At 48.9% G+C, this 22,627-nt stretch overlaps 1 protein-coding gene across 1 annotated transcript in view; it reads left to right on the plus strand.

The window, feature by feature from the left end:
• Window positions 1-207: 207 nt before the first annotated feature.
• FAM78A (family with sequence similarity 78 member A) overlaps window positions 208-22,627 on the plus strand; it is a 227,185-nt gene continuing 204,765 nt past the window's right edge. Inside the window, exon 1 of the mRNA XM_086924795.1 lies at window positions 208-656. Within this exon, the coding sequence (XP_086780921.1) occupies window positions 217-656 (440 nt within the window). The 5' untranslated portion in view covers window positions 208-216. The remainder of the gene's footprint in view (window positions 657-22,627) is intronic.

Consider the following 22,627-nt stretch of genomic DNA (forward strand, 5'->3'; position numbering starts at 1 on the left):
CCCCGCCCCGGGTCCCTGGAGCCCGCAGCCGGCACCCAAAGCCCCGAGCGGCTGCGGAGCAGCGCCGGCTCCTGCGCGCCCGCAGGACTCCGGCAGGACATGCTATGATCCCTGGCGGGCTGCGCGGAGCCTGTTCGACCCCCAAGCAGCAGAGGAGGCCGGCGCGTGGGGGCTCCCCAGATTCAGCCCCCTTGACATGGAGGAGCGCTTTCCTCTATGGCTCTGAACACGGACTCGAATGATGAGAACAGTTACATCCGGGAGGAGGTGTCGTCCCTGGCCGGCCTGGACGAATGCGAGCAGCACGAGCAGCAGCACTACGACCTGTCCATGCAGCACCGGCCCCCGGACTGCATGAACTTGCTGGAGATCGCGCTGGTGCTGAACACCATGGGCTGCCTGCAGAGCCTGGGCTGCAACAAGTCCAAGGTCTTCCGGGACAGCATCGTGGTGTCCGAGCTGTCCGCCTCCATCGACGCCATCCCCACCAGCATCGACGAGTCCTCGGCCGTGGTGCTGCGCTACCGGACGCCCCACTTCCGGGCCTCGGCGCAGGTCTCCGTGCCGCCCGTGCCCGCCAAGGAGACGTGGATCGTGGGCTGGATCCAAGCCTGCAACCACATGGAGTTCTTCAACCAGTACGGAGAGCAGGGCATGTGAGTACAAGTGTGAATGCTGCAGTGTTGCAGTGCTTGAGTGAGGGGCACGTGCACTGCCTCACCTGTTAGGAGGTGTGAGTACTCAGGCACGTTCAAACACACGCCCCTACCCTGCAGTGAGCATTTGCGTGATGTTTGCGAGAGGTGATCTGAGTTGCTGCACGTGCTTTGAATGTGCATCGCAGGACGCGCCCTTGGTAGGGGTTGTGAGCATGTGGTTTATCGGGGAACTGAGGTACCGCTGCAAGCGCCTATGGATTGTGAGCATTGCTGGATGTGCGTTTATGCCGGGATACAAGAGTTCTGCTGCATGTGCTGCAGCACGGATCTGCAGCAGGCGCTCTGAGCGGCTGTGAGCATTCCTGCATGTCCTTCCGTGGGGGCATGGGCTCTAGTGCACGTGCTGACAGCGCCTACTGCTGCACGCCCCTGTGGGGTGTGAGCATCGCTGGATGTGCGTTTATGCCGGCATACAAGAGTTCTGCTGGATGTGCTGCAGGACAGATCTGCAGCAGGCGCTCTAAGCGGCTGTGAGCATTCCTGCATGTCTTGTGGGCATGGAGTCTTCTGCACGTGCTGACAGCGCCCACTGCTGCACGCCCCTGTGGGGTGTGAGCATCGCTGGATGTGCGTTTATGCTGGGACCCACGAGTACTGCTGCGCCCTGCGCGGCTGTGAGCAGTGCTGCATGTCCTCCGTGGGGACATGGAGTCTAGTAGGGCTTTGGGACAGAGGACGCCATGTGGGATGAGAGGGTCCTGGGGGCGGGAGGTCTCGCTGCTAGGGGCAGTGGAGAGGGGGCATACTTACTGCATGTGCTTTGGGACAGAGTACGCCATGTGGGATGAGAGGGTCCTGGGGGCGGGAGGTCTCGCTGCTAGGGGCAGTGGAGACGGGGCATACTTACTGCATGTGCTTTGGGACAGAGGACGCCATGTGGGATGAGAGGGTCCTGGGGGCGGGAGGTCTCGCTGCTAGGGGCAGTGGAGACGGGGCATACTTACTGCATGTGCTTTGGGACAGAGGACGCCATGTGGGATGAGAGGGTCCTGGGGGCGGGAGGTCTCGCTGCTAGGGGCAGTGGAGAGGGGGCATACTTACTGCATGTGCTTTGGGACAGAGGACGCCATGTGGGATGAGAGGGTCCTGGGGGCGGGAGGTCTCGCTGCTAGGGGCAGTGGAGACGGGGCATACTTACTGCATGTGCTTTGGGACAGAGGACGCCATGCGGGATGAAAGGGTGCAGTTGGGGCTCGCTGCTAAGGACAGTGGAGGAGGTCATACTGTAGTGCTTTGGGACAGAGGACGCCATGTGGGATGAGAGGGTCCTGGGTGCGGGGAGTCTAGCTGCTAGGGGCAGTGGAGAAGGGTCATACTGCATGTGTTTTGGGACCGAGGACACCATGTGGGATGAGCGTGTGCTGCAGGGTCTTGCTGCTTGGGGCAGTGGAGAGGGATCATATTGCATGTGCTTTGGGACAGAGGACGCTGCAAGGTCTAGCTGCTATGGGCAGTGGAGAGGGGTCATAGTAAATGTGCTTTGGGACAGAGGACGCCATGTGGGATTAGAGGGGGCTGCAAGGTCTAGCTGCTAGGGGCAGTGGAGAGGGGTCATAGTACATGTGCTTTGGGACAGATGACGCCATGTGGGATGAGAGGAGTCTGCAGGGTCTCACTGTCGGGGGCAGTGGAGAGGGATCATAGTACATGTGCTTTGGGACAGAGGACACCATGTGGGGTGAGAGGGGGCTGCAGGATCTCACTGTCGGGGGCAGTGGAGAGGGGTCATAGTACTTCGGACAGAGTGCGCCATGTGGGATGAGAGGGTGCTGGAGGATCTCGCTAGTAGGGGCAGTGGAGAAGGGTCATACTGCATGCGTTTTGGGACAAAGGACGCCATGTGGGGTGAGAGGGGACTGCAGGGTCTCGCTGCTAGAGGCAATGGAGAGGAGTCATAGTACATGTGCTTTGGGACAGAGGAAGCCACGTGGGATTAGAGGGGCTGCAGGGTATCGCAGCTAGTGTCAGTGAAGAGGGGTCATAGATGTGCTTTGGGACAGAGGACACCATGTGGGATGAGAGGGGGCTGCAGGGTCTCACTGTCTGGGGCAGTGGAGAGGGGTCATAGTACTTCGGACAGAGTGCGCCATGTGGGATGAGAGGGTGCTGGAGGGTCTCGCTGGTAGGGGCAGTGGAGAGGGGTGATAGTACATGTGCTTTAGGACAGAGGAAGCCATGTGAGATTAGAGGGGCTGCAGGGTATCGCAGCTAGTGTCAGTGAAGAGGGGTCATACCTGTGCTTTGGGACAGAGGTCGCCATGTGTGATGAGACCTCCGACGTCGGTCCCAGGATCGCACTCCCCCCTGCAGCTCTGCTGTGCTCTGCGTCGCCTGACAGCCCACCTTTGCAGGGTTCGAATATACCCTGATTCTGGGCTTGTCATTTTGTCTCTCTGTGCCTCTTAATTTCATTGTATTGTGCCTGTCTGTTTAACTTCTTGCATTGTGCCTCACTGTTCTTGGTCTTTTTTTCCCCATTTTCCCCATGTTTTCCCTTGTTCCCGCTGCAGCGTTCACCCGCGACCCATCCCCCTGACCGACTGCTCCAACCTCCCAGCTACACGTCCCTCCCCCCTCCCCTACATAATAACGGCCGCTGCCCGGGCACGCAGCTGACACATGCCGAAGGCGTGCCTAAGGCAAGCCCATCTGCGACCGACCGCGGCCAACACCAGGAACACTGGATCTCCGGGACCCCGCCGATACGACTCCGCTGCACTCCACGCACTCAACCCCGGAAGACACACTGACTGCGAAAGATCCTCGCCCATCACCACCCTTGGACAGTTCTTATATAGACTCTGCCGCAGATCCTTCACCGTCGACAAAACCACCTCAACTGCCAAAGGCCCGCATGATGCATGCACCGCCGAAATCCTAACGTCCATTCTCCTCAACGTGCGCTTCCTCCACCGACACGCTGTAGAGATCTGAGACTTGATCGACATCCTCTCGCCCGAGGTCCCCCTCTTCACTGAAACCTGGACCAATTCCACCTCCGGCCCTGACATCGCCATTGCCATCCCCGGCGGCTACAAGGTCCAGAGAAAGGACCGACCCCACCGCCCAGGAGAAGGACTCGCCATCGCACACAAGACCCCCTCGGACTCTCCACATCCAGCACAAGTGACTCCCACTCCAACACAGAACACCTCCCCTTCCAAATCCAGACCACCATGGAACACATCACCGCGACCATGAAGAAAACCCACTCAGGAGCCCCAACAGACCCCTGCCCACCGCTCATGTTCCACAGGGCTGCCGCTGCCATCGCACCCGAACTAGGACGGACCATCAACGCTTCCCTCAGGTCCAGCATCTTCTCAGACGACTGGAAGCAGGCAGAGATTAAACCCCTCCTCAAGTAACCAAGGCAGACCCAACGGACCTGAAAAACTACCGGCCCATCTCTCTCCTCCCCTTCACTGCCAAAGTCACAGAGAGACTCGTAAACACCCAACTGACCGCCTTCATCAAAGAGAACTCCATCCTGTACGCCCCCAATCTGGATTCCGCAGCAACCACAGCACCGAGACCGCCCTCCTCGTCGCCACTGACGACATCCGCATGCTACTCGACCAGGGACACACCGCGGCTCTCATCCTTCTGGACCGCCTTCAAGCCAGTTTCACATCGCACACTCTCAGTCAGACTTCACGATGCGGGGATACAAGGAACTGCCCTCGTCTGGATACAATCCTTCCTCTCCGGCTGAACCCAGAGGATCAGACTCCCTCCCTTCCTCTCTGAACCCACCGATACCAACTGCGGAGTTCCCCAAGGATCATCGCTCAGCCCCACGCTCTTCAACATCTACATAGCCCCCTCGCCGCCATCGTCAGACAGCATGGGCTCAGCATTGCATCCTACGCCGACGACACCCAGCTCATCCTCTCACTCCCGAACAAGCCCGCAGACACAGACCCTGTTTCTAGGAAGGAATGAAGAATGTGGCTGCCTGGATGAAAGACAGCTGTTTGAAGCTCAACTCTGAGAAGACCGAGGTCCTCATCCTCGGACCATGCACCTCCGCCTGGGACAACACCTGGTGGCCCACCACCCTCGAGAGCCCGACCACCCCCACAGACCACGTACAAAACCTCTGCATCATCCTTGACTCCTCCATCTCCATGAACCGCCAGATCAACGCAGTCTCTCGCTGCTAGGGGCAGTGGAGAGGGGTCATACTGCATGTGCGCTGTGACTGAGGACCCCATGTGGGATGAGGGGGCATCTCAGGGTCTCGCTGCTAGGGGCAGTGGAGAGGGGTCATACTGCATGTGCGCTGTGACTGAGGACCCCATGTGGGATGGCAGTGGAGAGGGGTCATACTGCATGTGCGCTGTGACTGAGGACCCCATGTGGGATGAGGGGGCATCTCAGGGTCTCGCTGCTAGGGGCAGTGGAGAGGGGTCATACTGCATGTGCGCTGTGACTGAGGACCTCATGTGGGATGAGGGGGCACCTCGGAGTCTTGATGGTAGGGGCAGTGGAGAGGGATCATGCTGCAGGTGCTTTGGGACAGTGGACACCATGTGGGATGAGAGGGTGCTTGGGGGGTCTCGCTGCTAGGGGCAGTGGAGAGGATTCATAGTACTTCGGACAGAGTATGCCATGTGGGATGAGAGGGTGCTGAGGAGTCTCGCTGCTAGGGGCAGTGGAGAGGGGGCATAATACATGTGCTTTGGGACAGAGGACGCCATGTGGGATGAGAGGGGGCTGCAGGGTCTCACTGTCTGGGGCAGTGGAGAGGGATCATAGTACATGTGCTTTGGGACAGAGGAAACCATATGGAATGAAAGGACTCTGTAAGGTCTCGCTGCTAGGGGCAGTGGAAAGGGGTCATAGTACTTCGGGAAGAGTACGCCATGTGGGATGAGAGAGTGCTGGGGGGGTCTCGCTGCTAGGGGCAGTGGAGGGGGTCATACTGCATGTGCGCTGTGACTGAGGACCCCATGTGGGATGAGGGGGCATCTCAGGGTCTCGCTGCTAGGGGCAGTGGAGGGGGTCATACTGCATGTGCGCTGTGACTGAGGACCCCATGTGGGATGAGGGGGCATCTCAGGGTCTTGATGGTAGGGGCAGTGGAGAGGGTTCATAGTACATGTGTTTTGGGACAGAGGACGCCGTGTGGAATGAGAGGGGGCTGCAGGGTCTCACTGTCTGGGGCAGTGGAGAGGGGTCATAGTACATGTGCTTTGGGACAGTGGGTGACGTGGGATGAGCTTTGGGACAGAGGACGCCATGTGGGATGAGATGGGGCTGCAGGGTCTCACTGTCTGGGGCAGTGGAGAGGGGTCATAGGACGTGTTCTTTTGGGACAGTGGATGATGTGGGATGAGAGGGGGCTGCAGGGTCTCACTGTCTGGGGCGGTGGATAGGGGTCATAGTACGTGTGCTTTGGGACAGTGGGTGACGTGGGATGAGAGGGGGCTGCAGGGTCTCACTGTCTGGGGCGGTGGATAGGGGTCATAGTACGTGTGCTTTGGGACAGTGGGTGACGTGGGATGAGAGGGGGCTGCAGGGTCTCACTGTCTGGGGCGGTGGATAGGTGTCATAGTACATGTGCTTTGGGACAGAGGACGCCATGTGGGATGAGAGGGGGCTGCAGGGTCTCACTGTCTGGGGCAGTGGAGAGGAGTCATAGTACATGTGCTTTGGGACAGAGGACACAATGTGGGATGAGAAGGTGCTGAGGGGTCTCGCTGTCTGGGGCAGTGGAGAGGGGTCATAGGACGTGTGCTTTGGGACAAAGGAAGCCATGTGGGATGAGAGGGGGCTGCAGGGTCGGTCTCACTGTTAAGGGCAGTGGAGAAGGGTAATGCTAAATGTGCTGAGGGACGGAGGATGGCTTGTGGGATGCCTCGAGGTTTCGCTGCTAGGGGCAGTGGAGAGGGGTCATACTGCAGTGCTTTGGGACAGAGGACGCCATGCGGGATACCTATTATCCAAATACTTCTTATTTGCGCACAGGGAAGAAGGCAGAGTTCTAAAACGTGATGTGTCATAGCCCGTTCCCCAACCCTTCTCCTGCCCTCTGTTATGACCCCTATCACCCTCTTTCTGTGGTGGGCTCCCCCGACCTCCGACACGTTCTCCATAAAGGATGTTCTGTGCAGAGCAAGGCTTTGGGCATGAGGCGTTTGTGGGCAGTGGTTCTTGACTTCAGGAGTATTCAGGTAGGAGAGAAGGCGCTCCCCGCGGTGCTGAAGTTAGGCCCTCCCTTCCCTCTTCTTGGTTGCAGGAGGTGCTTCCTTGCCTTGCCTTGCCTCTGCTTATGTCAGGAGAAGGCCATTGTCACAGGGCCAGGAGATCAAGAAAGGGGCATGGCTGAGCTCCCACCTCTCCTCAGCTCTAGGTGAAATGGTGTCAGCGTCTCCTAGGCCCGGGGCTGATGGCACAAGTCAGAGGGTCCACTGGGGACGGAGGTCAACCAATACAAGAGAATTTCAGAATCTAGGCTCTCGGTCTGGAGGGGCATGAGTAGGAGGAGATTATATTAACCCTTTCAGTTGTTTGCGAAGCACTCTACCAAAGGCATTTTCATAGCGTTGCTGGTAGTTCCGACGTGTGATTTAATGGCTTGATGTTTATCGTTGCTATTGACAGGATCGCACCCTACTTGAATTCATGTCTCTCACGAGCAAACACAAGCCCAAAGGAGCTAAGCAGGAATGAGCTGTCTTGATTGGCCTGAGTCTGGCAGCACCAAAGGCCGTGTCAGTGTAGCTGTGCTCGGCTGTGCTCGACCCAGGCAATCGCGTTCTCTTGGGCATATCAGTAAGGCGTGACAGAATCACTGCTCATGCTGCACTGTTGGTTTGATTATATGTCAAACCCAGGACCATAGCAGTCTAGACGTTAAACATTTGCTTACTCTGCAGAAGCACTCGATGTATTTGCGGGAGCATTGGGTCAGTTCTTCCGAGCCAGGGAACTCAAGAGAAAGGCGCTAGTGGGCTCCGGCTCTCTTGGAATCACAATATGTGCTCCAAGAGCACAAATGGTTATCTGCTAATGTTCACTTCGTTGTGATTCCGGTCTTTTGGACTCATGAGAAGAGGGGAAATAACCAGAGAACTTGCGTCTCTGCCTTCTCGACCGTAGCCAACAAAATACAAGAGATTGTAAGAAGATGGTGAAAGTTTTACAACACCTAGACAATCATGGATAACCGCTCTATTTATCTTTAAAAAGGGTCCCAGTATACAGAATAAGCAATGCACCAAGAGCCATGTACAAAAGAGTCCTAGTATACAGAATAAACTGTGCACCAAGAACCGTGCACAAAATTAGATTAGATTAGATTAAAATACTTGTAAAGCGCATGGCTGCCTCATCCCAGCGCTGGAGCAAGACTAAGCCGGGGACCAAACCTGAAGGTTATACCTGAGAGAAGAGCCAGGTCTTCACAAGACGTCTAAAGGCCTGATGATCAGGGTTACTGCGAATGTGGAGGGAGAAGAGAATTCCATAGGGCGGGGGCCAGACATCTGAAGGAGCAGCCACCAGATCTAGTCCTGCGTATACGGGGAATACGTGCAAGGCGTAGATTAGCCAAGCGCAGTGCTCGCAGTGGGGTGTAAGGGGTGCACAGATCGCCTAGAATGTCTGGGCCGATCCCTGTCAGTATCTTGTGCGTGATACAGAGCCCCTTTAAGTAAACACACTGTTTGAGGGGCAGCCAGTGTAGGCGGTGGAGGAGATTTGAGGCATGGTTGTACTTGGGAGGGCAAAGATGGCGCATGATGCAGCATTCTGAACCTGCTGCAGTCGGTTTAGCACAGATTTATTGGAGCCGAGAAGAAGCACATTACAATAGTCCAACTCAGCCAGTATAGAGGATTGATTAATCAACTGGCGCGTATGGGCATCAAAAAGACCAAGAATCGGTCTGAGGCCACGCAGTAGTCCAAAACACTTCCCGGCCACTGATTTGGCGTGCGTTTCAAGATTGAGGTCTTTGTCAAGTATGAAACCCAGATTTTTCACTGCTGGTTTGGGGGTAGGAGGGCCACCTTTCATTAGTCCAGAGATGGGAGTCTTTGCCAACTAGAATAATCTCAGAGTTCAATTGGAGGAAATTAGCTGTCATCTATTCTGCTATAGCTGTGATATCTTCTTTAAATTTTATTCTATCTTGGCTGGTATTATTGGACAGGGTAATAACCAGTTGGGTGTCATCAGCGTATGACACTAGGGAGATTCCTCATGCTTTGGCCATCCGTGCCAAAGAGGAGGTGTCTAGCGTTGTTTTTTTGAGTAAGGGAACCACTTTTGCATGCTTCCATGATTTTGGCATCACCGCTGAGGAGAGGGCTAGATTAAGTAGCTCCAGACACGCAGGTAGGAAATCTTGTTGGATTTTCCTAAAAGCGTCTGGTTTAAGGGGGTCATCTGGAAATCCGGATTTATTTTTAACCATTAATCTCTCTAGGTCATTCAGGAGGATAGTGGGTAATGATGTAAGAAGGACCATGTCAGGACAGGTGTGCGTATTCTTTCCACTAACACTGGAGGATGTGTCATGGTCAAAATTATGGTAGATGTCTTCCACCTTCTTCATGAAGAAGATCGCCAGCTCTTCGCAGTGTTGGTTTGAGGATATAATATTACCTAACTCCGATGGAGAGGAGACCAGGTCCTTCAAAAGAGAGAATATAGTTTTACTGCGGTTGGTGCTAGTGGTGATCAAACTAGAATAGTGAGCTGCCCTAGTTGTGCGTACTAACTTATGATAGGACTTAATAGCCGTTCTATATTGTAGCGCCTCCAAGATCTTGCCAGGATCTTGCAGTTGTTCCTGGCAAGGGTTAGGTCTTCGTTAAACCAGGCATTAGCCCGAGTGCGTTTAGAATGAGTAAGTTTAAGGGGGGTGCAGGTGTCTAAGGCTTGAGTTATCCACCTTTGGAAGAGCGCGTCAGCCTCTTCCATGTTGTTGGATCTGACCAATGGCTTTGTGCTCAAAGCTATGAGGAGGGTTGCTTGGTTAAGTTTATACCAGGGCCTTTTTAGGTCTTGCCCTGCGACGCATCGCGAAGCGATGTTGCAGCGAGACCTATAGTAGTCCACTTTTTTACAACGAGGCAAGAGGAGACAAGAGATGTGCACGCACAGCCCGCCGTAATCGAGCCAGGTCGCGCGCGCGTTCACCATCCCCTGGGACAACAGTGGGCGCAGTCGGGGGTATATTGGACTTCTTTCAAATATTCTATGCCTCCCGGAACAACTGTCTCTTTTTAACTTGCCAGTGACTATACTACTTCTGAAGGCACTGTCCAATATGTTTCCTCCATCCCCACTCGTCATTCCCCAGAGGGTCATGAACATGGCTCTCATTTTCTAAAGGGTGTTCCTTTGAACCCTTCCGTATTTATCCAGTACAGCTGTTGACACTAAAAACTGTTTTTCTAGTTGTTGTTTTTCAACGAGGCCCGTCATTGAGCTGCAGGCTCTGAGTGTTCGCCCTTCATTTATTTGTTTCTTCCTGGACACGCTTGTCCTTAGAACAAAAGCGCCTCTCCTGCCAGAAGTGGAGAACCCCTTCCACCTTGATCAAACGATCATCTATTCCACGTTTTATCCCCATTCTATTCAACAAGGAGGCGAAGCTTTGTTTGCACAGGCTGGATACCATGATTTGGTAATATATTATATTGAATGTAGTAAGGAGATCAGGTCCAATAACCAGCTTTCCGAAGATTATAGGGGAAGCAAAAAAGGCAAGGCAGTCCAGAAAGGACGTTACTCAGCTGTATATTGCTGCTCATCAAGAAGTGCTACCGTCCTTGTGAAAAAGGAGCCACCTAAGGGATTGAAGGACATTACATCCGGGCACAAGCTTCACTTGGAGAGGGCTGTTCCTGTGATAAAGATCTGCATAACAGTGGCACACCTTTGCTAAGCACTATTGTTTGGGCTCCAAGGTGAGAAGGGACACTCGATCCTTCAAGATTCCCTCCGTTGACCCTCCTTCAGACCCTCCTCCTGGGTGGGTACTGCTTTGAAATCTATTCAAAAGGTGAGGGACTGCAGGTAGTCAGTATCTGTCAGAAAAAAAGTTACTTACCTTCGTTAACTATCTTCCTGGTGGGTAATCAATCTTCCTGCAGATTCCTTATTGACCCCACCCTTCTCCATTCTGAAGAAGGTCATAGGCCTGTTAATAAAATACCCAGTTAGATTGCTGCACTGCACTTCTACATTACGGAGTTCTGAACTCCTCTCCAAATTAAAAGACATGGTTCAAAACAGGCGAGAACTGCGGTCTGGGCGCCGGGGTTGGCGCTGTATGGCTCCAGTGATGTCACTGTGAATCCACCTCCGGCTTCGACACGGAGTCAGTGCCCCCTACAGGCACGGGAGAACAATGTCAAAAGTTTCCAGATCCTGTCTGGTGTGCGGGATAGATATCTGCAGGTAGATAGAGTATCCACCATAACACTTGTCTTGACATTTCTTGACATTAAGAAAGGTGCATAGTAACCTTTGGAAGTTGATGTACAACAATCACATTGGGGTACTGTGTGCGATGGATGCTCTAGAGATACTGTATGTGCTGGTTGCAGGGATGCAGATTTGCAGGAGGACCTCTTATCAAGCAGATTGCCTAGTTTATGGATGAGCCATAGACTGCAGCTCAGCCTTGTCCGCCTCATAGGGGTCGTGGAACGCCAGTCTGTTTGGTTGCAGACCGGACCTCATGCCACTGGTTGTGCTGGGCAGTGGCTCCTTCCTCTTTACCTAGTTCGTGAGTAGTTGCAGTACTGAATGAATGACTCAGATTGTGTTCAAAGAACAGTGTCCTCAGAAGTAGGTTTATTGCCTTCAGCTAAGTATACCGGTTCCCCCAAAGTCTTGTGTTTCACTGTCAAAGCAACTTATGAGGTTGTGGGAAGATTCATGGTTTCAGTTCTCATTCAACAGGTTCCGCCTAGACTCTCGGTTCCCATTCGGCAAGGCATCACATAGACAGTCAACCTATCTCTTTGTGCTCGTGTGAGCTTTGAAATGAAATCATGGAGGTCAGCTGCGACCCCAACACTGCCTTTGCAACACCTGACCTCGGAGGTAGCAAAGTCAATGTCAAGTAGACTAAGGTAGCTCGTCCTTATGGAAGTCGGGGCTCGCCATTGTTTTAGGTCTATTTTTTTATTACACTAATTGCGAATAATAGTTTATTATTCACAAATAGTGTAATAAAAAAGGAGCACCAGGAACTGGAATGAAATCTCCAGTGGGCATTTACCTACATGTTGTGTGCGTGCTTGTGTGTGAGGGGGTGCTTTTAAGCAAGAAATTGTGTTTGCGTGAGCATGTATCTTTATGTGTGAGCATGTGTGAGTGAAAGTGAGTGAGAATCAGCGCTAGATAGTGAGTGAGAGTCAGTAACAGGTAGTGAGTGAAATCGAGTGTCAGTGAGCATGAGTGCGTCAGTGAGTACGTAAAAAACGAGGGGAAGATAATGAATAAATTGAATGCGTGCACGTTAAGTAAGAATGATTGAGAGAATGAGTATGAGTGAGTTAATGGAAGTGAGTGCTTGCATGCCAGCCATTGGCCCTGGAATTCTGACAGTAATTCTTGACCTGTACAGGCACCCTTGCAAGAATACTGCTGCCCGCATGCTGGAGGCAGTTGTTAGCATGTCAGGCACATGTGAGCAAATACTGGCTCGGGGATGCTGGAGTTAATTCTTAGTACGATTGTCACCCTTGGTAAAGTACTTGTACTGGCACGCCAGGGGCTATTTCTGGCAACTGGCATACTTGAGGACATTTTTGACATGGGAGGCCCTTGTGACAAAATGCTGACAATAGGCTATTGGAGATACTTCTTGACATAAGGGTGGAAAACCATGCCATTCGGGAGGGAGGCAACCATGACAAAATACTGGCAGTCGTACTAGAGGTCATTTTGACATAAGGTATATGGATGGCATTAATTGCTAAATTTCGACACTGGCATATTGCCTTTTGGCAAAAGGAGACACCCATTACATATGAGTGGCACACGCAGTAAAATGCTGGCCCTAGCACAATGGAGGTCATTTTTGACATATGGGCACCCATAGCACATTGTGAAACCAACGGTTTCAACTCCCCAGGAGCGTCAGGTTTCATTGGGTTGGCACACCATGAAAGGACTTTAATATGACTGTATCCTTTTAGGGCTTGTGGCTTTTTGGCTAATTTGTTTGAATGTTGTGCTTCAACTTTTTCCTTGGAGAGTACCCCTTGAACCTTCCTAGATAAAGTCTGTCTCGCTTCAATTTAGGGCAAGCATTACTTCCCCACCACTTTCAAAGATCATTTCAACGCTATAATGTAGGTGGTTTTTAAAATGAACGTTTGTCTTGTATTAATCATGCAGTTATGGAACTTTAGCGACGTAAATTATTGTGATATCTTTAGGGGTAAGGTCATGTGACCAATTCCTGGGGATATTTAGTGTCAAAGGGCATATGATGACACTTCCTGTGATGTCATTTAGGTCAAAGAGTATGTGGTGTCACAGCCGATACCCATGGCAGTTTGGTAAATCGATGCCCGAATTAAATGAAGACTTAGTAAGTGCAAGCGATACCCTTTACTAGGTGCCAGATGCTGCGGTTCTACAAGGTGAAAAGAAACATTATAAATTAAACAACTACATTTTGTAGTTTTCAGAAGAGTTATTGCGAGGCAGATCCGTGCATTTCTAATGGGAGCGACTTACAGTGTTTTGAGACCAGATAGGAGAAGGATGTTCCCCTTTGTCTGGTATGCTGAATTTGTGGGAGTTTGTCCAAGTGTGCTGTTTCTGATCTCGGACTGGTAGAGTTGAATTTTGAGGAGCAGCCAATGTAGGGATTTAAGGTCTTGATACACCTATCACAATTGGGTAGTTTGAGGATTGTTCTGACCACAGCATTCTATATCGCAATTAGGCTGGTTAAACATATTTAGAGAGCAGTTCTGTAGTCTAGGTGAGCTGCTACCAAGTGAGTAGACTTTACTTTTCGAGTACATAAAGTAATGCCGTCTAGGATGTTGTATATGGATTGTAACAGTCCAAAACATATGAGATTGAGAATATCTCTGCTTTGATGGAGGGATCTTGGTCAATTTTAACTCCTAAATATTTAGCTGAAGGGACCAAAGGGGGAGTGGTGCCCAGTTCAGGTTACCAAAGAGTGGCGCTTGCTAGACTGGTTTAGCTGAAAATAATCCGGTTGTATTGGAATTAAGCCTTAAACAGCTTTCCTGCATTAAGGTTCCCACTGCTGGGAGCCAACCTTTGAATTTTGTTCGAGTGGTGGAAATGTTGCGTCCCTTAGTGATGATCCCGTAGTGAGTATCATCTGCTATGGAAAACCCATAGGATCAGGCAAGGGAGTGCATGGCCACATACATGTTTGTCCATGTACTTTGCCACAGTCTTTTATTCAGTTATTGCACCTCTGAGGCCACAAGCTGAAATGGCTTGGTCCAGGGATGGTGAATTCTAATGACCTTTCCTCTTCAATTCAAATTTAGGTGACATAAATCAGACACATACACTTGGTTTTACAACACTTTCCGCAGCATCGTGTGGGAATAGAGATCAGCAGCACAGAAGAATAGGCTGAAAAACAGGAGCAAGCAGCTCCTGGTACTACAAAACCCAACTGAACTTTAAGGGTATTTCAGCCTTCATGTACCCTAACATTTAGTTTTTGTGGATCCAATATCTTTTCCTTTTGATAGGGCCATTTATTCCATTAGCGTTCCGTGAAACACATTTGATTAACAATACTCCTGCTATTAACATTCAATTAACCCTTTTAATTTATATCACAATTGCTATTACTAACCTTACCTGCCCGATTAAGGCAGGCTCTCCTAATGATCCACGCTCCGCATATATCTATGGCTCCCCTAACGATCCATGTCCCTTAGATAACTTTTGCTTGGCTGTGGCCATTTTAGCGCCGGTTCTACAATCTCTTTCCCTAACCTCTGTACCCCCCTCTTGTAATCCCCCTTTTGAAGACGCTACCGGCAGATCATACAAATCTTAGTATTTATCAATATACTTCATGTCTTCCCTTTCCTTCTAAGATTTTAGAAAGGGAGGTCACCATCCCATTTTTATCTTCATAGAAATTAACAATATTTTGGGCCCTCCTTGAGCTGGTTTCCTTCGCCTCCATTGACCAGAGCACGCTGTGCATGTAGTTACTGATAACATCCGCATGCTCTTAGACTCTGGTGGCAGTGCAGCTCTTGTGCTATTGGGTTCTCATGCTGTGTTTTGACACTGTCTGACACTGGTCTCCTAGCCACACTACGCCACTAACTGCATGTTGTCGGAATTCAAAGTAAGGCACTCACCCGGCTGACTTCCATTTTTTAAACACTCTTACCAATCTGCCCGTCCTACCCTATTCCACTCTTATCCCAAGATCTGGCTATGCAGTGTCTCTTAGCGACTCTCGCTGAGCCTCTCTATCTCACTCTTTGGCCGATCTTATTTATGGTTTTGGCTTTTCTCTCAAGTTGTATGCAGATGATACACACAGGTTGTAGTATTCTTTGCAGACCAGTCACTAGCTTTTACCAACAATTTTCATGTGTGTCAGTCAGCGGTGGCTGAAACTAATCATGAAAAAGAACTCCTTCAAGTTGAATAGAGATAACACTAAGCTGCTGCTTTCAACGTGGCTTCTCACACCTGTGTCCTTCCTTGGTGACCTTCAGAGTAAAAGACATGGGAATCATCCTTGATGTTTCTCTGACCTTTGAATGCAAATCAGTGCTCTGACTGACATCCTCTAGATTCTAATATCTTGTTCGCGCTTTATAAATAAAATAAATAAATATATGCTAAGTAAGGTAATACTGCTACTTCCACTGGATTTTCTTCAGTCTGTGGTTCAAGCAATTGTCTTATTATGCACTGACTAATGTACCTCACTGTATACTGACTTTCCAAAAATGCTCGCAAAATGTGTACAGCTTATCCAAAATCTTACAGATAATCTTCTTTTAGGTCTTCCACTTTGCTGTCCTACCCTTTACCATCTTGGAGCACTCCACCTGCTTCCTGCGTGTCATGATACTCCTAAGTGCACACCCTATTCTGCCGAATATTCTACAGCAGTAATCCTCATAATCTTCTGTGAGAGGTAGAACTTTTTTTGCTTAGCTCCCTAATGCCCACCCATCTCCATCAAGAATGCAGCTGTATCTAACTTGAATACATGGTGACTCTGTTGAGTCCTCCTAGAAACTGGGTTACTTGGTGAGAGGTGGTTAAAACCCTACTCAAGCCGCTACCCCAGTTCCTGTCAAGGTGAAGTCACAAGCAAACCCCAAATTAACCTGTGCTTAACCCTCTGGTAGCTTGGCACAAAGCAGTCAGTTTTAAATTAGAGGCAATATGTAAAGTATATATGCAGCACTTCAAACAGTAGTAAAGTGAAACACAACACAAGAAAAATCCCACACCAATAAAGAAAACAAATAGAGTAAAATTTAATAAATTATTCGAGAACAAAACAAAAAAATCCAATCAGTAGAACCGGAGATATACAGTTTTAAAGATTTGAGTGAAAATAATGCCTAGAAGCACAAAATGCCAACTGGGGTTATCTGGTCATGCTGGACCGGCACAATATCACAAGTTCAAGCAAACCGGGATGGAGTGCAGGCTGGATACAGCACCAAGTGAGACCTGCTATTGAAAGTACCTTAAATCCAGGTTGTGGAGCATTGTGAGATTCCGCTTTGAGGATGTGTCATGCACCAGTGGTTCTGAGAAAGCTGCCGGGATGCGATGCAAAGTCCTGCATCGCCGTAAAGGATAGCGTCGACTCGGGGCTTATGAGGCAAAGTTCTGCGTCAGGGATGTGTTGTACAGTAGTGGTTCTGAGGAAGCTGAGGGACTGCAATGTGTAGTCCTGTGGTGCTGTCGAATACCATTGATGAGGCGCTTGCGATGCAAAGGCTTGCATCGAGGATGTGTTGTGCAGCATTGGTTCCGAAGAAGTTGCGGGCTGCGATGCAACATCCTGCATCGGGGATGTGTCACGCAGTGCCAGTTCTGATGCCATTGCGAGGAGATAGTCTGCACTTTGTCGGTTCTGCTCACAGGCCCACTTTCAACAGTTCTGCTCTCTGGTGGCACCACTTCCGGAGTAGGACTTGCAGTAGACAGAGTTCAGGTTCTGGGTTCAAGGTGTTTGGAGTCTTTTCTGTCATTGAGGCTCTCTTCGGGAGGCCAGACAACTAGCCCTTTGAGTCACTCTGGTGGTCCTGGGTTCAAGATGAAGGTCACTCAGGCAGCACGGTAGCAGGCCATCGTGCAGAGCAGCCCAGCAGAACGTCTGATTCCTTCGCAGGTCCAGGTAAAGGGTTATGTCATAGAGTCCAATATTTATACCTGGTGCCAGCTTTGAAGTAGGAGGAGTTTCAAGAGGTTTCCACCTCCAGAGCTTGGATGGTTCTGCCTCCCAACCCTGCGCCCAGCTTGTCTGGGGGGCACAAAAGACCATGTGATGTGCAAGTGTGGTAGGTGACAGCTCCGTCCCCACATCAAGTCAGAGATGGCTCATCCTGCCAACACCTATTCCCCCTTCGTTTCACTGTCTGAGAACAATGCACAAAGACCTTCTGTCAGCTACTTCGACTCATGTGACCCAGAATACGGACTGCTTGCCCCAAAATGGTTAGCCATAGAAAATGCCAAATTTCTTAAAAGTTGTGTATCTTCCGAATTGTGTCTTAAAATCTGACTTTACCATATAAGAGGGTTTTAAAGCACAATTCTTTAGACACCAATCCCGACGTTCCTATCAGCTCCTAATTGAAAGTTTGCACTTTAAAAATGTAATACAGTAACCCAGTGTTATCCTATGTGAGAGGTAGGCCTTTCAATAGTTGAAAACCAAAGATAAGAGTATTTCACCACCAGGACATGGAAAAGTTAAAAGTACATGTCCAACTTTTTAAATACACTGTACCCTGCCCTATGGGATGTTTAGGGCCTACTATAAGGTTGAAGGGTATCTATTAAAAAGTAAGCTTTAGGCCTGGCAAAACGTTTATTTTGCCAGGTCAAAATGGCAGTTTAAACTGCACACACAGGCTTAAATGGCAGGCCTGAGATGTTTAAAACCGCTACTTAAGTGGATGGCACAATGAGTGCTGCAGGCCCACGAGTAGCATTTAATTTACAGGTCCTGGGTACATGAAGTACCACTTTACTAGGAACTCGCAAGTAAATTAAATGTGCAAATTGGGTGAAAGGAAAAAGTCCAACACGTCCCCTATTGCTTCAGCCAGTGCCAGCACCAGGAATCCCATTTTTGATTAGCTGCTATGTTCTTCAAATACACACTTCATCATCATCATCATTACTTTCAAGATGCTTTTGTAGATGCTGGTTTTAGTTTATAGCATTGTTAGGATAGTTCTACTGGGAATGAGGGTTACTTAGGCAGTATCACATTGCAGATCAGCGATTTCATTTCTGCCAGGCCTCTTATCCTTGCCTTTAGTGAACTCTAGAGATATTTTTTTATGCCTGATTATTTTACAGTGGAGGAATGGATGCATTCAGAGGATTCGACTGGGCGAGGATTCTCTAAGATACGTTGTTTTTGTCGTCTTGCCACTTTAGTGCTTTCTAGCTTACTTTCTGACTCATGATATTGTTCACATACTGGTTTGCTTCCTGTTTGTCTTGTTTGGACATTTCTTGCCAACCTGCTTACAATATGCTTGCTTCTTGTTCTAGCTAATTTGCTTGACCCTTCCTGTCTGCACATTTTTCTTACCAGGTTTTCTCTTTGTCTTTGCTATTATGCTTGCTTGACATTGCTTTTTGCTTGTTTGGCATTCTGCCTTCTTCAAAATCTTTCTTACCTTCTTTTCTTGGTTGATATGCATATCTTGTTCACTCGTCTAGGCCAATGCTGAATATCGAGCATGCTTGCTCCTTCGTTTGTTTCTTATTTGAGTGTTATTTTTCTTGTCTGTAATACTATTTACTTGCTTGTTTGCATTCCCTCTTTTTCCTGTGGTAGTTAGTGCACTGAGTAAGCTTGACAGTTAATTGACTATTAGTATGCATATCTGTCTTTTCTTCAAATTTTTGAAGGCGCTGAATCTTAGTGTAAAACATGAAAATTGCAAGCTAAGATGAAGTTGTAATAGGATCACTTGTCTGAAATAAAAATTGTAATGTTGAGGTTCTCTGCCTTGCACGAAATGGCATCTTACTTGGTTCTAACAGGTCGTGTTGCCTGAACTCAAACTAGCACCTGTCTAGCCCTCAGGACTGTTACACACCCTGTTTCTGCATCAGGGATGGATGTGAGCAGAATGGAGGGAGTCTGCTACAGTTGATTAAAATCAGGACATTGGGTGAATTTTCAGGGGGGAGGAAGGATAGGTTCCAGAGCAAAGCATCAGGATGCAGCAGCAATAGTGGTAATGTGGAAGCGCAATGCAGCTGCTCCATCCAAGTGTCTCCATAGCCCATGTGTCCAAAGGCCGGTCTGCGTTTTTGGTGTAGTTGAGGCAGTAGTCTACTGTAGCTTCAACAGACCCTCAGAGAAGAGTGATAACTGGTGCCCGGGGCTAAAGTGATCCCTGGTAGGTTGTCTGGCAGCACTTACATGAGTCTGTAATTGGAGCGGAAGGAGTAGCAGGGATAGATGTCAAATGTCATGGTGACTCCAGCAGCTTGGGTAGTAGCGCTGTCTCATAATGCTTGACCGAAAGTGTCGTTGCAGGTTCTTAGGCTGGTGAAAGCTCTGAGATCTTGTGTCATAGGGGTTGTTTCTTCAGTTTGGGTACCAGACCTCAATGACGTATGACTACCATCAGAAAAGTCCCTATACACAAGTAGAGTATGTATTCTCACAGCATCTGCGTTATACACCTCTCCAGTGTGCATAATTTTCTCAAAACAACATTTAATTCTCTCGGTTGATGGAGCTCAAAGGAAAGCCATCTTACAAGTTAGGTAGCACTGCACCCTCTTGTGGGTAACGTTATAATATACAATTACAATACAATACGCAGGCATCTTAGAGGGCTCTCATCCATATGTCAGCATATTCTCACCCTGCACTGAGAGGTGAAAGGAACTGTTCTTTTATGGAGCCCTACATAGATATGGTCAGGGCAGTAGGAAGGCTTCAGTCTAGGAGGTACATTACAGTGAATGTAACAGCTGTCTTTAAATTACCACCATACATAGCAGATGTCTTAAGAGCAGGGAAAGAAAATGCTTTTGGTGCTCCTCTGTTCCTAGTATTATAGCACAGCTCAGTTGAACTTTCAGTCAGAGCTAGTATCTGACGGAGTATGATGTGTCTAGAAATATTGTATTAAAATTCCAGGAGGTGTAGCTATTGAGTAGTATGTTTTGAGTCATGAATGACAATTTAAGGTGTACGCCAGTCATTTTGTTGTAGGGATATAGCAGTTATCATGCATGAAGTGAGATGGAAAGTGGTACTATTGTAGTTTTTCATTTCAGTACATCTTTTTAACTCAAACCGATGTAAACTCAAACATCTGAGATGCACTGAATCTGGGGAAAGATCCTTAATTTCTTGAATGCTGCTGTGTAGATTTTCTACTGTTGTTGGAATGGTTATTCTCATTGTGTCATATGGTTCTTACGAATTGTGTATCCGGACAACATAACAGTTAAAATATGGGTATCATCAGAGTATGTTGGCCCACTTCCTAGCTAGCTTACAGTGCACCATCTGAACCCTTAACCTTCCAAGGTACCAGATGGTATCTGCAACCTCGGGACATGACCACTCTTAATTCCCTGAGGAAATTGTGGAAACAGATCTACCCTTCCGTTGTTACTGAGGCATGCCCAAGGGAGACACGAGAAAAATAAAAATTGGCTTTTAAAACATTTATTGAAACAATTGTATTCTTCTGTAAAATTCTTCTGTAGAAACGTTGGTGATGATGGTGGTGGAGACTATGTTTTGAATAAACAAAACAGTTGTAGAAGACTGCTGGAGTGCGGTGCGTTCTTTGTTTGATAATACGTTTACGAGGTCCTGTCCGACCTTGACATCCTGCACCTGCTGGGAGACAGAGTGCACAGGTTTTGGACTGTTTGGGAAAATATATAATTATATATATATATATATATATATATATATATATATATATATATATATATATATATATATATATATATATCCAAATCAAAACAAAACTCCCGCCACTTCCAAACCTCGACCGCGGCGAAGAAGGAGACTCAGACCCTGTAGTTCTTCAGGCAAGATTGTTCTTCATTTCTTTACACCACAACCCACGTACGACGCGTTTCGGGCTTCAGGAGCCCTAGATCACATGCGGTTTGTACTACGCCATTCTTTTTTTTTATATATGTGCTGATAGTGTGTTCGGTAAACACCCACTCCCACTGATTCCGGTCACATGTCCATAGAAATGGGCAAAAGACTAGGTATGAACATTTTCCCTGGTTAAACCATCGGAATCTTACCCGGGAAAAAAAACCTTTTTTGTTGTACATGAAATGCCAATATGGAATTATTATTTTTAGTACATTTAAATAATAAATATACACAAGCAAGTAAATTATACATGTAAAAATACATAAATACGCTTTTTAAATTTTTTTAAAATTGTTTTCAAGAACAATGCAGTACAGCAATCGTACACTTAGTGTTTCATCAAAATACCGTAATACAGTACGTAAAAGCACAATCAATAGATTTAGGTCACATCTCATCAGCATTACTTTTCCATGATCGGAGCACCACTTGTAATTTACACTCATATCGCTATCATTCCGAGTCCGAATTCTCATCTTCTTGCTCGGGTGGTTGTTCACATATGTCCCCTCTGAAGCTATTCCATGCCCCCCAGCTTTTACTCCACTTTAGGGGGCACCCCAGATTAATGAACACTGTTCGTTCAGCAAACATAGCTGCGTCCATGTCCCTCCCCCATGCGGTAAGCATTGGTACCTCCGCCGCCTCCCATTTCTGGGCCACATTCCGCTTAGCAACCATGATTCCTAGCGTGGCCCTGCTCTGTGCTTGACGAGTTAAATCATTCGGCTCCCATATATTTAGCAAGCATCGTCTGGGCTCTGGCACTAGAGATACCCCCGCCGACTGAGACATAGTCCTTATCACTCTAACTCAGTATTCCTTAATTTTGGGACAGTCCCATATTGTATGGAAAAAGGTACCTTCAGCCGCGCAGACAGAAGGGGTGAGCCGCTCTACCTATTTTGTGTAAGGTGTGCCTAGTGTAGTATGAGCGGTGTAAGACCCGAAGCTGCACCAGACGGAGCCGTGAGGGTATGCCCACCTCCTGAGGAGAGGCCAGCTCTTCTTGCCATTCCGAGTCCTCAAACTCGCCCACCTCATGAGACCACTTATCTCGTAGGGATCCCGTCGGCTCCTGCAGATTGTTAACCAGCTTGCGATATGTAAGTGATTTTGCCTTCTGTATGTGTTCTGTCAACAATCTATCTTCTAAGGGGGATGCCTCCGGGACCTCCGTGCCGGGCGGGAGCGCTGACATTAAGGCGTGTCTAATCTGTGTGTACCTGAACAGTTCTGTAGATGCCAGTGCGTATTGTTGTTGAAGGTGCTCAAAGGTAACTATCTCACCATTGCGCCACATGTCGCTCACCGTTGAAATAACAATATCGTCCCACCTGTCAAAGCCCTTACTGTTTCTGAGCCTACCTAAGCGCTTTATATCCCATAACGGCGTAAGCTGGGTCAGAGTCCCACGCCAACCCAATTTGGCCTGAGCAGCATGCCATATGCTCAGGGTGTGTTTTAGAGGTCCGAGGAGTGTTGCGGTCAGTCTTTTATCATAGAGGGGAGTAAGCATTCCTTTTGCACCCAGCATTTCCCTGTC

Source organism: Lissotriton vulgaris, chromosome 5 (genome assembly GCF_964263255.1).
Source record: "Lissotriton vulgaris chromosome 5, aLisVul1.2, whole genome shotgun sequence".
NCBI classification, from domain to species: Eukaryota; Metazoa; Chordata; class Amphibia; order Caudata; family Salamandridae; genus Lissotriton; species Lissotriton vulgaris.